The sequence below is a fragment of the Aethalodelphis obliquidens genome, unplaced genomic scaffold (genome assembly GCF_003676395.1).
Source record: "Aethalodelphis obliquidens isolate GAN/ISIS:26980383/991018 unplaced genomic scaffold, ASM367639v1 scaffold71, whole genome shotgun sequence".
Taxonomy (NCBI): Eukaryota; Metazoa; Chordata; class Mammalia; order Artiodactyla; family Delphinidae; genus Aethalodelphis; species Aethalodelphis obliquidens.
The window spans coordinates 6,431,488-6,448,278 of NW_020838015.1; the positions used below are offsets into that span (position 1 = coordinate 6,431,488).

A 16,791-nucleotide genomic window follows, 5' to 3' on the forward strand; every position below is an offset into this window, starting at 1 on the left:
TGGTTAGAAACCACTGGTGGCGGTCAAAATGACTTGTAGCTTACAAAGCATGTGGGCATTCTTTTTGGAGAAAGTAGACAAGAAAATTTGAGCTGTGGTTTCATGTAATAAAGTAGAATCAAGTGATAAATCATTTGGGCTGTATGCACAAGCGGACAGTGACACAGCTAAATTAGTCACAATTGTTCACCACAGGCCAACTTCATGATAGATAAAGGGCTATATATCAGCAATGTTCCCTTAGAAACAGTCCTGATGTGTCTGTGAGCAGGAAAATAATTCTACGGCTGCAATCAACAAAGAAGTATCGGGCTAACTCACCAAGCCCAACCAAACCCCTATCTCGCTGCAGTTTTATAAAGATTAGCATATCACATGAGCCAAATGCTGTGCCCCAGTGTAAAAATATGATACTGTTACTTTGTAGAAAAATTGTAAGCCCTGTTCTTCAACACCAATAAAATAGAAGCATTCATAGATACTGAGTTCAGTGCGATCCAAAAACTGAAGCATAAAATAGCTACCTGGTAACAGAACATTTTAAAACATCAAGACAGATAAGAATTCGGGCTCGGAAAATAAATGACTATGAAGAAAGATAAAAAGAAGAGAGATCTGGGGTTTCTCTGAAGACCCGGCTCTGCGGCCAAGTCCTCCCTGTAGCGAGCTGCCATTGCCATGGAAACCAGTGGGAAGGGCAGTGGGGGCCTGTGACTCCCGCGCAGGGCGGCGGGGGTTGGGGGGGGTGGGGGTTCGAGGTGGAGACGGGGTGGTGACCTATGACTGGTATACTGTCCCCCAGACCCTCTCCAAGAGACTCCACCGAGCTGCTACTTCCTGAACTCGCTCCCGGGAGTGGTGCCCCAAAGCAGCCAGGAGAGACCACTGTCCCGCCACCTTGATGACAACATCCCCGTGTCCCCTCCTGGCTCAGGCTGTCAGGCAGCGCTCTGTCCATGGCCTCTCCCAGATAACCAGCAGTCTATACATCAGCAATGGGGTGGCAGCCAACAATGAACTCATGCTGTCTACCAACCACATCACGACAGTCATCAACGTGTCGGCAGAGGTGGCCAACACGTTCTTCAAAGACATCCAGTGCGTACACGTGCCGGTGGTAGATGCTCCCACCTCGCACCTCTACGACTTTTTTGACCCTATGGCGGATCACATCCACAGCGTGGACATGAAGCAGCGCCGAACGCTGCTGCACTGCGCCGCCGGGGTGAGCCGCTCTGCCGCTCTCTGCCTCGCGTGCCTCATGAAGTACCACTCCATGTCGCTGCTGGACGCCTACACGTGGGCCAAGTCACGCCGCCCCATCATCCGGCCCAACATCGGCTTTTGGGAACAGCTTATCCATTATGAATTCAAGCTGTTTAGTAAGAACACCGCTCACATGATCAGTTCTGCGGTGGGTATGATTCCGGACATCTACGAGAAAGAGGTCTGTCTGATGATGCCGATGTGAGCCATCCCGGTCAGCCCCTGACATCTGCTGCAAATCCTATATCAACATTGAATGTTGAACTTTTGTTGGTAAAGGAACTAGAAACCACCTTTTAGAAGGGCAAGCAAAAAGGGCAGGGGGAGTTTTTAGCTTAGTATGCCTTATCTTTAAAGAATAAAATTCATGGGGCTTCCCTGGTGGCGCAGTGGTTGGGAGTCCGCCTGCCGATGCAGGGGACACGGGTTCATGCCCCGGTCCGGGAAGATCCCACATGCCGCGGAGCGGCTGGGCCCGTGAGCCATGGCCGCTGAGCCTGCGCGTCCGGAGCCTGTGCTCCGCAACGGGAGAGGCCACAGTGGTGGGAGGCCCACGTACCGAAAAAAAAAAAAAAAGAATAAAATTCATTAAAAGTAAAATGGTGACAATGTTTCTTATCCTGTGAGCGGCACGGCATGGCTGCTGCGGCCTGGCAAGAGAGGAGGGTGCCGAAGGTGGTGCCCAGCTCAGATGGACCTGAACCCTGGGACCTGCCAGAGCAGACTACTAACCCAGGGGTGAGTCACCCGCAGCCGCTCCTCCCACCCACCCAGCGCCCCAATCCCACCTGGTTCTTCCCAATCCAAAGCCAGAGGCTTAGACATCGTGGTACCCACTGTGTGCTTCTTACAGTAAGTGCCAACCTACTGGATAAGTGGTCTTCTTGGGGTTCTCTGGGAGTCCTGGGGGAGCCTCAGGCCACCCCTGACCCCACCTTCAACCACAGTGACCCAACTCTGGTTTTCTAGATTAGATTTACATGTTAAATAGTTTAAAAAAAAAACAATTCCACTATATAAAGTTTAAAAATATTTTTTCCAGTGCTGTACTAAATGGCAAGGTCTTGAGTTGCCCTCAGCAATCCCCACCATCCTTTGTGAAAAAGGAACATTAATCCCCTTCTCCAGGGCACTTGCTAAGAGAGAGAGCCCGCCTGACACAAGGCCTCCGTTGCTCTCATGGGCCTTGGCATCGTAGGCTGGAGCTGCTGGCCAGGACTGGCTCTGTCACCTCCTCCCATTGTAACTGGGGCCTCTCAGAGCCTCCATTTCCTTACCTGTCAAAGCAGTGGGAGCCTGTCTCTCCCAGGGTTGCTGTGAGAATTAGATTCCTTAGCATGGGACCTAGCAGGCGAATGGTTTCCTGCTTAGAGGAAAGGGCTGCTCTTGTTATTAAGGATAATCTTTAGCCCTGCTGGTTGGGGGTCAGCACATCCATCCTCACAGCGGCCTTTCCCCCATCTGTATACAGCCCTTTGTTGTCTACACAGCGCTCTTCTAAAAAATCATCCTGTCTATAAAAACAAATGGTCTAAGGTTCTTTTGGACCCTACCTCAGAGGAGGCCTACATTTAGAGCCTTTTCAGCGTTCCTATTGGGTCATTGTATTTAATCCATGTGAAAGCAAGAAGCATCATTCCAGGGCCCCCTGTCCCCTACCCAAAGGCCTTATTTATAATCACTGACCATTAGAGTCAGCACGCTGGGGTTCCACCAGGATCCGTGAAGGCATTTGCCAAAGGGACGAATGAGTGGGCCCCAGAAGTAGGCCCTGGAATCCAGGATGTTCAAAATCCCCAGGTATCTGGCTCTGGCTTGGGAGCAGCTATTCTAATTGAGAATTACTCTAGGTAAACAATATGAGACAAAGAGCACAACCACTCTGGTTGATGCAGACCTGTGGGTCCAGACCCCTTTCTCTCCAGACCCATCTCTACTCCCACTTCCACAAAAGGAGTGTCCAGGGATGCAATTTGGGGCAGTGGGGGTGGGGGACATTATGAAAACCTCTGCTCTGGATGGATCCTCTCCTTTTACAGATAGAAGACCAGGCTCACAAAACACAAGGACTAGTGTGGTAGATCCTCTACAAAGCAGCCTTTCTGGCAGAAACCCAGAAAGAAAATTTCTTTTCAAGCATGTTTAAAAGAAATTTGTTTGTATATATATATATATGTGCGTGTGTTTTCATTTTTTTTAATACCTAAATTAACACACCATAAAATTAACTCTCTTTGGACATACAGTTCTATCAGTGTTAACAATGGGTACATTTGTGTAACCACTGCCACAATCAGGACACAGAGCAGTTCCATGACTCCAAAAATTTCCCTCATGTCTTCCCTTTGTAATCAAACTCTGGCCCCCACCCCAACCTCTGGCAAACACTGATTGGTTCTCCATCCTATAGACTTGCCTTTAACAGAATGTCACATTAATGGAATCATACAGGATGCAACCTCTGGTGACCTGTTTCTCTCAGTCTTTGTGATTTACCCATGTTGTAGTCCATTGTATGGATGTACCACAGTTTGTTTCACATTCACCTGTGAAGGATATTTGGCTTTGTATTACTTTCCTCGGGGCTGCTGTAAGAAAATACCAAAAACTAGGTGACTTAAAACAACGGAAATATATTTTCTCACAGTTCTGGAAGCCAGAATCCTAAATGGAGGTCTCTGCAGGGCCATGATCCCTCCGAAAACTGTCGGGGGTAGGGGGTCAGCGGTGGGGGGAATCCTTCCTTGCCTCTTCCTAGCTTCTGGTGGTTGCCAGAAATCCCTGACATTCCTTAGCTTGTAGATGCATCACTCCCGTATCTGCCTCTGTGGCCACGTGGCTGTGTGGCCACATTCCCTAGTGTGTCTTCACATCTGTCTTTCCTCTGTGCATATCTGTGTCCAAATTTCCCTCTTCTTATAGGACACCAGTCATATTGGGGGCTCATTCTACTCCAGCATGACCCTATAACAACCATTTATTAGGAAGCTATTATATGCCAAGCACAGTACTGGCACTTTACAACAGTGTCTCAAGCCTTTTCAACAGCCCTTCAAGGTGGTCCACCTCCTACAAATGAGAAATCAGAGGTTCCAAGAGTTTAAGGAATTTGCCAAGGCAGCACACAGCTCAGGAGTGAGGAGGTGACATGCACACTGGGTTCTCTTTTCTTGCATTTCTTTCGAGACAAAGGTAAGTAGATTGAAGAAAGGAAAAATTTGAGTCATACCCTTGATTACCAAATAGTATACATACGAATCACCTGGGGATTCTTTTATTATACAGATACCTGGGCCTCAGCGGCACAAATTTAGTTTCAGTAGGTAATAGGTAAGTTCCAGGAAGCTGCCTTCTTTTAGGCCACGCCAAGCAGCCTATGGGAATTTAGTTTCCCCACCAGGGATCGAACCTGGGCATTCAGCAGTGAGAGCACAGAGTCCTAACTACTGGACCGCCAGGGAATTCCCCAGGAAGCTGCATTTTTTTTTTAAAAAATTAATTTATTTACTTATATTTTATTTTGGGCTGCGTTGGGTCTTCCTTGCGGCGAGGCGGGGCTACTCTTCATTGCGGTGCTCAGGCTTCTCATTGCAGGGGCTTCTCTTGTTGCAGAGCACGGGATCTGGGCGTGTGGGCTTCAGTAGTTGTGGCACACATGCTCCGTAGTTGTGGCTCACAGGCTTATTTGTTCTGTGGCACGTGGGATCTTTCCAGACCAGGGCTCGAGCCTGTGTCCCCTGCATTGGCAGGCGGATTCTTAACCAGGGAAGCCCCAGGAAGCTGCATTTTTAACAAGCATCTCAGATGACTCTGATAATGGCTGAGAAACATCAAACAAACAGTAGTGAATATGTAAATACTAGGTATTCCATATCTTCTCATCATTTTCCTTCTTTTATGAATGATCTATTCATGCCCTTAGATAATTTTCTATCAGATTGTAAATCTTTTATTTTTCTTTTCAGTTGTAGGACGTGAAATATAGACTAAGGATAGTCAACTTTCCTTGTCAAATATGTTGCATATATTTTCCCCAGTTTATCACGTGCCATTTGTTTATGGTGCTTGTTTGTGATTCAAAAGTTTAAATTTGTATGTAGTTAAATCTATGAGTCTTTTAACTGAATTGTTTTTGCTTCTGAATGATACTTGAAAGGTTTTCTCCATTGCATAATCATAAAAACGTTAACTATTATTTTCTCCTCATTAATGTTTTTTTCACTTTTAAACCTTTTCCCCCAATTTTCTTAATTTGAAAAATTTCAAACATCCAAAAATGTTAATCAATTGTTAGCCTTTTTTCATATGTGCTTTCTCTCTCAATATAATACTTTTTTTTCGGACTTATTTGAAAGTAAGTTGTGGATATCATGGCCCTTCACCCTTGAATATTTCAAAATGCATCATCTAAGAATAAGGACATTCTCCTACACACTGATGATATCATTATCAAACCTAAGCCAATTAATTAACAGTAGTTCTCTACTATCAATCCATATTTAAATTTTCTCACTTAATGACCAAAATGTCGTTTATAGCTATTTTTTTTCTTTCCCAAACAGGATGCAATTAGGATCACACATTATATTTCATTATCGTATTACTTTTAATCTAGAACAGTGCTTCCACTCTTTTTCCCACAACATTGTCTTTATGATGAGTCCAGAACAATTTTGTGGTACAATGTCCAGCATTCTGGATTTGTTCAATTATTTCCTCATGTTATTGTTTTGCTTGTTCCTTTATCACCTGCATTTTCTTTAAACTGGACGTTAGGTCTGGATGTTTGATTAGATTTGGATTAAGTTTTTTTCCTAGAACACTTCAGAGGTGCTGCCATGTTACATCACGTCAGGAGGCACAAACGTCTCTTTGTCCCATGAGCAATGATTCTTACTTTGATCACTTAGTTAAGGTGGTGGCCACCAGATACCTGCCTTTAAAACCAGTAAGTAATCTGTAGGGTGATACTTTTATACCATGTGAGTATCCTGTTTCTTTCATCCAGTAATATTAGCATTACTTGCCTCAATCAATTATTACACTGGGGGACATGTAACACTTAAATCTATCCCAAACTAATTTTGGTATATGGTATAAATTGGAGCTCTTAATTTTTTAAAATTTGAGATGTTGCAAAACCATCATAAATATTTGTGTCTGCTTTTGTTCCTTCTGATTTTTTACATTGTCTATCTCTTCTTGTGCCAGTATCACATTCCTTAAAATTGGTGCGGCTTCATAATAGGCTGTAACATTTGGTAGAGCAATGACATCCTCCCCACCTCTCCCCCACAGTAATGCTTCTTTTTCAGAGGCCTTTTTGTTGTTGTTGTTGTTAGATTCCTTCTTTTTCTCTTCTGAAGGAATTATTTTAATAGTTATGGCAGTTTTTTTTTTAACATCTTTATTGGAGTATAATTGCTTTACAATGGTGTGTTAGTTTCTGCTTTAAAACAAAGTGAATCAGTTATACATACACATATGTTCCCATATCTCTTCCCTCTTGCGTCTCCCTCCCTCCCACCCTCCCTATCCCAACCCTCTAGGTGGTCACAAAGCACCAAGCTGATCTCCCTGTGCTATGCGGCTGCTTCCCACTAGCTATCTATTTTACGTTTGGTAGTGTATATATGTCCATGCCACTCTCTCACTTTGTCACAGCTTACCCTTCCCCCTCCCCATATCCTCAAGTCCATGCTCTAGTAGGTCTGTGTCTTTATTCCCGTCTTACCCCTAGGTTCTTCATGACCTTTAATTTTAATTTTTTTTCTTAGATTCCATATATATGTGTTAGCATACGGTACTTGTTTTTCTCTTTCTGACTTACTTCACTCTGTATGACAGACTCTAGGTCCATCCACCTCAATACAAATAACTCAATTTCGTTTCTTCTTATGGCTGAGTAATATTCCATTGTATATATGTGCCACATCTTCTTTATCCATTCATCTGTTGATGGACACTTAGGTTGCTTCCATGTCCTGGCTATTGTAAATAGAGCTGCAATGAACATATTGGTACATGACTCTTTTTGAATTATGGTTTGCTCAGGGTATATGCCCAGTAGTGGGATTGCTGGGTCGTATGGTAGTTCTATTTGTAGTTTTTTAAGGAACCTCCATACTGTTCTCCATAGTGGCTGTATCAGTTTACATTCCCACCAACAGTGCAAGAGTGTTTCCTTTTCTCCACACCCTCTCCAGCATTTATTGTATCTAGATTTTTTGAGGATGGCCATTCTGACCAGTGTGAGATGATATTTCATTGTAGTTTTGATTTGCATTTCACTAATGATTAATGATGTTGAGCATTCTTTCATGTGTTTGTTGGAAATCTGTATATCTTCTTTGGAGAAATGTCTATTTAGGTCTTCTCACCATTTTTTGATTGGGTTGTTTGTTTTTTTGTTATTGAGCTGCATGAGCCACTTATAAATTTTGGAGATTAATCCTTTGTCCGTTGCTTCATTTGCAAATATTTTCTCCCATTCTGAGGATTGTCTTTTGGTCTTGTTTATGGTTTCCTTTACTGCGCAAAAGCTGTTAAGTTTCATTAGGTCCCATTTGTTTATTTTTGTTTTTATTTCCATTTCTCTAGGAGGTGGGTCAAAAAGGATCTTGCTGTGATTTATGTCATAGAGTGTTCTGCCTACGTTTTCCTCTAAGAGTTTGATAGTGTCTGGCCTTACATTTAGGTCTTTAATCCATTTTGAGTTTATTTCTGTGTATGGTGTTAGCGAGTATTCTAATTTCATACTTTTACATGTATCTGTCCAGTTTTCCCAGCACCACTTATTGAAGAGGCTGTCTTTTCTCCACTGTATATTCTTGCCTCCTTCATCAAAGATAAGGGGACCATATGTGTGTGGATTTATCTCTGGGCTTTCTATACCGTTCCATTGATCTATATTTCTGTTTTTGTGCCAGTACCATACTTTCTTGATTACTGTAGCTTTGTAGTATAGTCTGAAGTCAGGGAGCCTGATTCCTCCAGCTCCATTTTTCGTTCTCAAGATTGCTTTGGCTATTCAGGGTCTTTTTTGTTTCCATACAAATTGTGAAATTTTTGGTTCTAGTTCTGTGAAAAATACCAGTGGTAGTTTGATAGGGATTGCATTGAATCTGTTGATTGCTTTGAGTAGTAGAGGCATTTTCACAATGTTGGTTCTTCCAATACAAGAACACAGTATATCTCTCCATCTATTTGTATCATCTTTAATTTCTTTCATCAGTGTCTTATAATTTTCTGCATACAGGTCTTTTGTCTCCTTAGGTAGGTTTATTCTTAGATATTTTATTCTTTTTGTTGCAATGGTAAATGGGAGAGTTTTCTTAATTTCACTTTCAGATTTTTCATCATTAGTGTATAATAATGCCAGAGATTTCTGAGCATTAATTTTGTATCCTGCTACTTTACCAAATTAGTTATGGCAGTTTTGACTGGAATTACTGTTTTCTTGGATATTAGTCAAGGTTGAATCAGGAAAACAGAAACCATAATAGTTATTTTCTCAGAGAAAATCTAATATAAAGAACTGTTTAACCAGTTATTAGAGGACTGAAAGGCAAAAATAGAACACACATTGTATGTGTTTCTACATATTTAAATATTTAAATGAAAGATCATCTACCCAGAATGTGAAACTTGATCAGTAGAATATTAGCCATATTTCTGGAGCTTGTGTATCTTAATTCCAAAGGCTCATATTGCTAGAAAATTATAATTTAGTACACTAAAACACACACACACACACACACCCTCATTCAACTCTTTACAATTCAATTTTTTAAAAACAGTTTTTGCCTGCTAAAACACTTACCATCATATCTGTTATATTACCAATGAGACATCTGTGACATCACATGATTATCCGTTCTGACCTATGCTGTTGAGGTAAAGAAGTAAAGATATACAATAAGAGGGCTATGTTTACCTGTGGGTCCTTAAGAGCCCATCTCCAGCTACCTCAGTGTCTCCTTCCCATATACCTTCACTAGTCCCCTATTCATGAGATAGAGGCATGTGGGGAGGTGACCTCTTGATCACATTTTGGTAACTGCCTGATAAGGGGAGAGAAGGCAGTGAAAACATGAATTTTATGGTAACGTTTTGGTGCTTGGGCCAGACTCCCTGCCAGGTCCTGGAGAGATGCATCAAAGTCTCGGTCAAGTAGCTGTGTTCAGAAAGTGTATTTAACAAGACTTTCTGAAGTAGGGCTTAACAGTGTTAGAATCTGGACTCACAGTTGGCTTCTTTCTTCAATAACCTCTATGGTGAGGGAATAAAAAATGAGCATGGAACTTGATCGAGTTAGAAGGCCTGTGTGATAAATTTGATTGAACCCTGGAGGCTCCAAGTTTAGGCACGTCTGGGGCCTGTGCTAGGGACAGTGAGAGTTTGCGTTCATTTCCAGCTTTACTGCATGGTGGTCAAAGAATATGGCGTGTATAATTTTTGCTTTATAGCACTGAGATTTTCTCATTAGCCCTTTCTTGAACAGTGTATTATCTACTGGTAGGATTCTAAGTGTATATATATGTTTTTATCATATTTTATTATTTAAAAAATTTTAATGTTTGAATAGATAATATACTTGTGATTCAGCATTCAAATGGTACATAAGGGTATATAGAGTGAAAAGTCTCCTCATCTCTGTCCTCTAGCCAACCAGTTCTCCTCCCCAAAGGCAGTAAATATTATGAGTTTTTCCTGTATCCTTCTAAGATATTACATTATGAAGTTACAGGGAATTATGTATGTATTTTTTCTCATTTTTCAACAAATGGTAGCATACTTTACACACTGTTCTCTGTCTTGTTTCTGTTTAGTAATACATGTTACAGATCGTGCTAAGTCAGTAAAAGAGAACATTCTCATTCTCTTTTACAACTGCACAGTATTCCATTGTATGGAAGTATCATAATTCATGTAATCTGTCCCTTATTGATGAACATTTGGCTGTTACCAGAATTTTGCTATTACAAATAATATTGCAATAAATAAACTGCTGTAGTTAAGTTTACGTACATAAATTATTTTATTCATGTTCAAATATATCCACAGAGCATTATTAGAAATGGAATTAGTGGGTCTGTGTTCATGAAAACCTTGTTTTCCACCCGTGTGTCTCCTTGACTGCTCACACAACTACCACATACATTCACACGGAACACTTCACTTCTGACACTTCTGGTCACCAAATACGTGGAGTTTTTTTTACCCCATCAAGCAATTCTCTGTGACGCCAGCTGGTAGCCTATAATTTAACTCAATTCTGACACTATCTACCTGGAGAGCACATCAGATCTGAGAGGTTAAGGGCTCAGTCTCCGAAGACTGCCCTCTGCCCAACTTCAGATGCCAGTTACAACTAGTAGGTCCCCAGGTTACCCACAGCCACAACCCCCTCCTCAGGCTCCATTAATTTGCTTGAACGTCTCACAGAACTTAGGGAAATGCTTACTTTAGGTTTACCAGTTTATTAAAGGACATGATAAAGGATGCAGATCAACAGCCAGATGAAGAGATACCTAGGGTGAGGTCTGGGAGGGTCCCAAGTGCAGGAGCTTCTGTCTCTGTGGAGTTGGGGTGCATCACCTTCCTGGTATGTGGATGTGTTCACCCACTTGGAAGCTCCTGGAACCCCATGCTTTTGGGATTTTATGGAGGCTTCCTCACGTAGGCAGGATGGAGCATTAACTCCATTTCCAGCCCCCATCCCCTCTCTGGAGGATGGGGTGGAGGCTGAAAATCCTAAGCTTCTAACCATGGCTTGGTCTTTGTAGTGACCAGCTCCATCCAGGAGCCATCCAGGCCCAGCTCGAGTCACCTCGTTAGAATAAAAGATGCTCCTAGTGCTCTTATCACGTAGGAAATGCCAAGATTTTTTAGGAATGAGGAGGGAGGGGGCAGAGACCAATATATATTTTTTCTATTATCTCACAGGTTCTAATTTCACAATTTGAAAATTTGATAAACATTGCCAGATTAATTCCTATGGATGTTATTAACACCTACCAGCAATGTATCGAAATGCCTGCTTCCTCAAGGAATCAGCAGCATGGGGTATTATCACACTTTTATATCTTTGGCCATTCTGACTAGTGAAAAATGGTATCTCGGTTTACTTTTAAATTTGCATGTCTCTTATTACAACTCAGTTCTTTTAAGAGCCATTTGTACTTTTCTTTCTATGAACTGGCTACTCATACCAACTTTTTATTACATTGTTAGTCTTTTTTTCTTACTGATTTGTAAGAACTCTATTAGAGAAATAAGGCCTTGTTTGTAATAAGAATTTCAAATATTATCTCCAATTTTTCAATTGTCTTTTGACTTTGCTTATAATGGATTTGCCAGGCAGAGATAATTTTTATTTAGTCAAATTTATTTATTTATGCTATTATTTTTATGACTCTTGGGTTCTGCGTCACTCCCAGAAAGGCTTTCCATACTTTAAGATTATATTAAAAAGTCTATCATGGCTCTCCAAGTACTTTCATGTTTTCAATTTAAACATTTAAATATTTGATCCATGTGGATTATATTCTGGTACAAAGTGTGAGATATGGGTCCAACATTACCTTTTTTTTAGATTGCTATCACCATTCTTATCTATTTATATAATTTATAATATAAGCAAATATATGTTATATTCATATATAGTTTGTATATAATCCATAGTATATTATATAAATTTTTAATAGTATTCATATTCCTTATATTCACATTTATATTTGGTCTGCTTTGATATGCCCAATAAAATAATAAAGAGGTATGTTAGTCTTATATTGCTATTGTCTGTATGTCAATTTCTCCCTGTATTTCTGGGATGGTTTACTTTACATGTTAACTTGGCTAGGCTATGGTTCACATTTGTTTGGTTAAACCCTAGTCTAAATGTTGCTGTGAACGTATCTGTGGATGGGATTAACATTCGCAGTCAGTTGACTTTAACTAAAGCAGATTATCTTCATTATGTGGGTGGGCGGCATCCAGTCAGTTGAAGGCCTTAAGAGCAAAGACTGAGGTTTCCCAAAGAAGAAGCAATTTTGTCACAAGACTGCAATATAGGAACTCTGCCTGAGTTTTCAGGCTGCTAGCTTGCCCTGCAGATCTTAGAGTCAAGGCTGCAACAGCAACTCTTCTCTGAGTTTCTAGCCTGTTGGCCCTCCCCTACAAATCTATAGACCTTGGACTTGCCAGTCTCCACAATGACATGAGCCAATTCCTTCAAATAAATCTCTATTAGCTTTGTTTGTATGGAGAACTCTGACTAATACAATTTCTAATAGCTTTCCTTTATATATTTTGATAATATGATAGTCTGGCATTGAACGTCAAGACAAGGAGAATTCTATTTGTACCCTTTTACTAATATAAAACTAACTCTCTTTGCCTGATTAATGCTTTTTGTCTTGATTCAATAATATTGCCAAATCCTCCCCCTCCCATTTTTTTTTTTTTTTTGGTCTGCATTTTTCTAATATACCTTTGCCTATTTTTTACTTTGTAACATACTATTGTCATTTTTTAAATAGTATGTCTCCTGTAACTAGATTATACTTAAATTTCTTCTAGTCAACCAAGTCTTTTAACAGGGGATTTAAATTTTGAAATTCTAAAATCTTTGGTTTTAGGCCATTTTGTTCTGTGACTTATTTATTAACATTTCTCTGCCATTTTCTTTATTTTCAGTTTTGATTTTATCTTCTCCATTGTTTTAGAAAGTATTTTATTCTATGAGATGAAAGCAGTTACCTGGAGGAAGGGGAAACTTGTACTTTTTACTACACCTTTCTATTTGCTGAATTGATACAGTAAATATATTAGGTGGCATGGACCTTTAAGTTTTTCAAAAGCTTTTTTAAACTTATTTTTATCTAATTGCTGGGTCCAGAGTGAAACAGCATATTTTTTTTATAGTGAATTTTTAAAAATATTTATTTGGCTACGTCAGGTCTTAGTTGCGGCACGTGGGATCTTCCCGGCATGTGGGATCTTTCGTTGTGGTCAGCAGGCTCTAGTTGTGGCTCACGAGCTGCAGGGTGCGTAGGCTCAGTAGTTGCGGCACGTGGGCTTAGTTGCTCCGCAGCATGTGGGATCTTAGTTCCCCGACCAGGGATCGAACCCGCCTGCCCTGCACTGGAAGGCAGATTCTTAACCACTGGACCACCAGGGAAGTCCTGAAACAGCATAGTTTGAATCATGCTTTTGAGATACAGAACTTAGCACATTTTATCTTTACCTCCTTCCACATTCTAACCCATGAAAATGTTAACACAGGTTTTAAGATTCACGTGCTTTTTTCCTATTTAAAAAAATTCAGAACTCTATTTGAGAAAAAATATTTAGATATAGTATTATAATTAAGTATGATGTAATTATTTAGATGCATTTCTGTTTTGGCTTGACAAGGCTCCCCTCTGTGACTTCCCCATTCCTGAGCTTTTTATTTTAACTTCATCTCTTGGTTGGTTGAAAAATATTGTAAACAAATTTTTTCAAGAAGGTGATATATTTTATGAACCCTTAAACAGCAGAGTGTTTTTCTGACATCTTTACACCTGAAAAACAATGCAGATGAATACTACTCTAGATATGAGAAATCAGACAGACTGATGTTTGTTTCTATCTGGGCAACCTGATCTCATTTTTTTTGCCTGAACAATTATAGACACTTTAATATTGTAGCTTAAAACTTTTGCCATGATGTGTCCAATTGTGAGTCCCCTTTTATTGACTTTGCCTAGAACATAGTAGGCTTTTTCAGTCAACATACATTGTTCTTCAACAGAGGAAATTTCTGCTTTATTTTATTTTTATTATGTCTCTTCCATTTGCCTTTGTTCCTCTTTTAAGAATTCAAATTATCCACATGTTGGTTCTCCATTTTATCCATTCTTCCTCCACAGCTATCTTCTCTCTTATTGATTCCATCGCTGTCTTTTTACACTCCATTCAATATCTTGGCATTAGCTTTGTTCTTGACACCAATTTCAATTTTCTGCCAGATGAATTTTCCTCTTTACTGTCTCCATTGTGTTTGATTTTGTTCCTGCTTTTTTAGAGTACTTGTTCATTTTCCTAACCCTATGTGTCTCTCTTTTCATTTCATCCTGTTGGATTTTCATATCAGTCCCACCCCTTCATTCTTTCTGTTTCTTTTTTGCAGAAGCTTTAATGATGTTAACAGGTTTCTAAAATTTTCTCCTGGATTATCCTGGTGAAGAAGAGTTCTCATTTCATTCATTTTTTTCTAGATGCTGTGCTCTTCCTCTAGCCTTGGTTGACTATTCTCCTTACCCTCAAATAAGACAAGGTTTTCTGTGGGCTCAATATCTGTCTACAAGTGATTGAGCTGCTTAGCCTGGGACCCACCTATGGAAGTAGTGACAGAATCTCCATCTCAAGTCTGTAGCTGGAGGGCTACACACAGTCTGACTTTACCTTTTGTATCTCTTCTTTACTAATGTGGTACATAGCACAATACAGTTCCCAGTAAGGACTTCTCTCGGGGACCTTTAAGAAGCTGGGCTTTCCTTAAAGTTTTGAGCAGGACTGGCTACATAATCTGTGGGAAATTTACACGCAAAATGAGACTGTGGGGCCCCTTGTTCAAAAATTAAGAATTTCAAGACAGTGACAACAGAGCATTAAACAAACATGAGGCCCTTCTTATCATCATGGGGCCCTGTGCAACTGTACAGGTTGCACACCCATGAAGCCGGCCATGGTTATGGGGACTGCACCTTATTAAATGTAAGTCTACTCCCTTTTCCTCCCAATCCCTCTCCTATTTCCTGCCCACTTGTTTTGTCTATCTGCCTAGATAAACAGGGAATAGAGGGGTCTAGAGGATTTGGAGTGGAGGCGGGGGTGGGGATCAGTTTTCTGCTGAGCATCCTTGAAAAGTAGAGAAATTGACATCTCATGTTGGTTTAGACACTGACTGAGTTGGGAGGCAGATAGTGGGTCATCAGGGGATAGGGTGTGGGCCTTATATAAGTGGCTTACTACCTTTTTCAGTCAGTGTGTTGAGGAAATGAAGCTAAGGTAATTCATGACTGAGATTTTCTTAATCCAGCCATTTAGGGCCATTTGCCTCATAATTAACATCAGTTTCATCCAGATCCAAGCCTTAGGTTACCTGTCAGTTTTAGTCTTTGATATTGTGAAATCTTGTCTGTTTTTTCTAGATTTGAGAGAATGTTTTGGAGAAGTTAGGCTGGGATATATTTGGGGGCAAAAGGCAATATATCATTTTGAACTGGATGTCCCCACGGAACCAGGTAGCTAGTCCAGGGGTTGGCAAACTTTTTCTATATGGGACCAGATAGTAAATATTTCAGATCTTGCAGGTCAAGAGGCAAAATTAGAGATGTTAGGTACCTATATAACAAGAGAGGAAACAAATTTCCACAAATATTTTACTGATGTTTGAAATGTAATAGTAATACTTGAGTGTAGTTTTTTTTTTGGCCTCATCAGGCAGCTTGCGGGATCTTAGTTCCCTGACCAGGGATCAAACCCGGGCCCCCGGCAGAGGAAGTGTACAGTCCTAACCACTGCACTGCCAGGGAATTCCCTTGAGTGCAGTTTTTGCTAATACAGGTCTACTAATAAGAATAGGATTCTTTGTTTTTTGAATACATTTTGCTTAATTAGGGTTCAAAATTAGTATTCCTTATCATCAGATTAGTTTGCAAATGTTCATCTGTTAATGCTGATCTGTAATGGGATTTTATGTATTTCACTTTTGAAAATGTCTTTCCATATAGATAGGCACTGCTAAACACTGACATCAATCCATGTGCATATGATTTTAATTGAGCATATTCATTGCATGGAAGGCATTTATAGAATTCTATTAGATTCTTCTCTTGATATTTGCATTTTAGTATGTCATTACGTTGCAGATTAATCACTTTCAATTGATGGTTAGGTAGAAACTCAATTGCACAGTTAAAAGAATTTTGAAATATAGAAATTTCCTTTTCACTTGCATTGATGTCTCAAAAGTGCTGCTTGGAATGTAGTTTGAGCTTGGAAAATATATCTGCTGCAGATTTCTATAGGAATGGATAATATGCTTCTTATTTTAACTTTTGATAGCATGGAAGTGTATAAAGTGGCTTGACATTACTTGTAGTTCAAGCAATGTTACTCATCATCAAAATGATTTTACTGAAGTATGTTTCATGTCATAAGTGTTGTTTTACCATGTAATTGGTGAAATTCATTAAGACATATTATCAAGTCTCCCACAAAACCTAATTTCCAAAGCCATTCATAGTTTGATTATAGTGGTTGAAGGCTGTTCTTCTCATTCAATAATTCTCAGTTTTGCTCTGGAGTTGAAAAGAATCACAATCAAACAATAAGAACTGCAGTGTGACAGAACAAGTCAGGATATTCAGCTTCTACTTCTGATAAAAATTCACGGAACTGATGATGGTTCAAGACATGAGAATGAATGAAGTTACCATTGCCACTACTGGTTCAGTAACACACGATAAGTTC

The 16,791-nt window shown here is 40.1% G+C and overlaps 1 protein-coding gene across 1 annotated transcript; it reads left to right on the plus strand.

The window, feature by feature from the left end:
* Window positions 1-901: 901 nt before the first annotated feature.
* Window positions 902-1,471, plus strand: DUSP21 (dual specificity phosphatase 21). Its single transcript, XM_027091504.1, has one exon. The coding sequence runs from the start codon at window positions 902-904 to the stop codon at window positions 1,469-1,471; it is 570 nt and encodes a 189-aa protein (XP_026947305.1).
* Window positions 1,472-16,791: the final 15,320 nt, after the last annotated feature.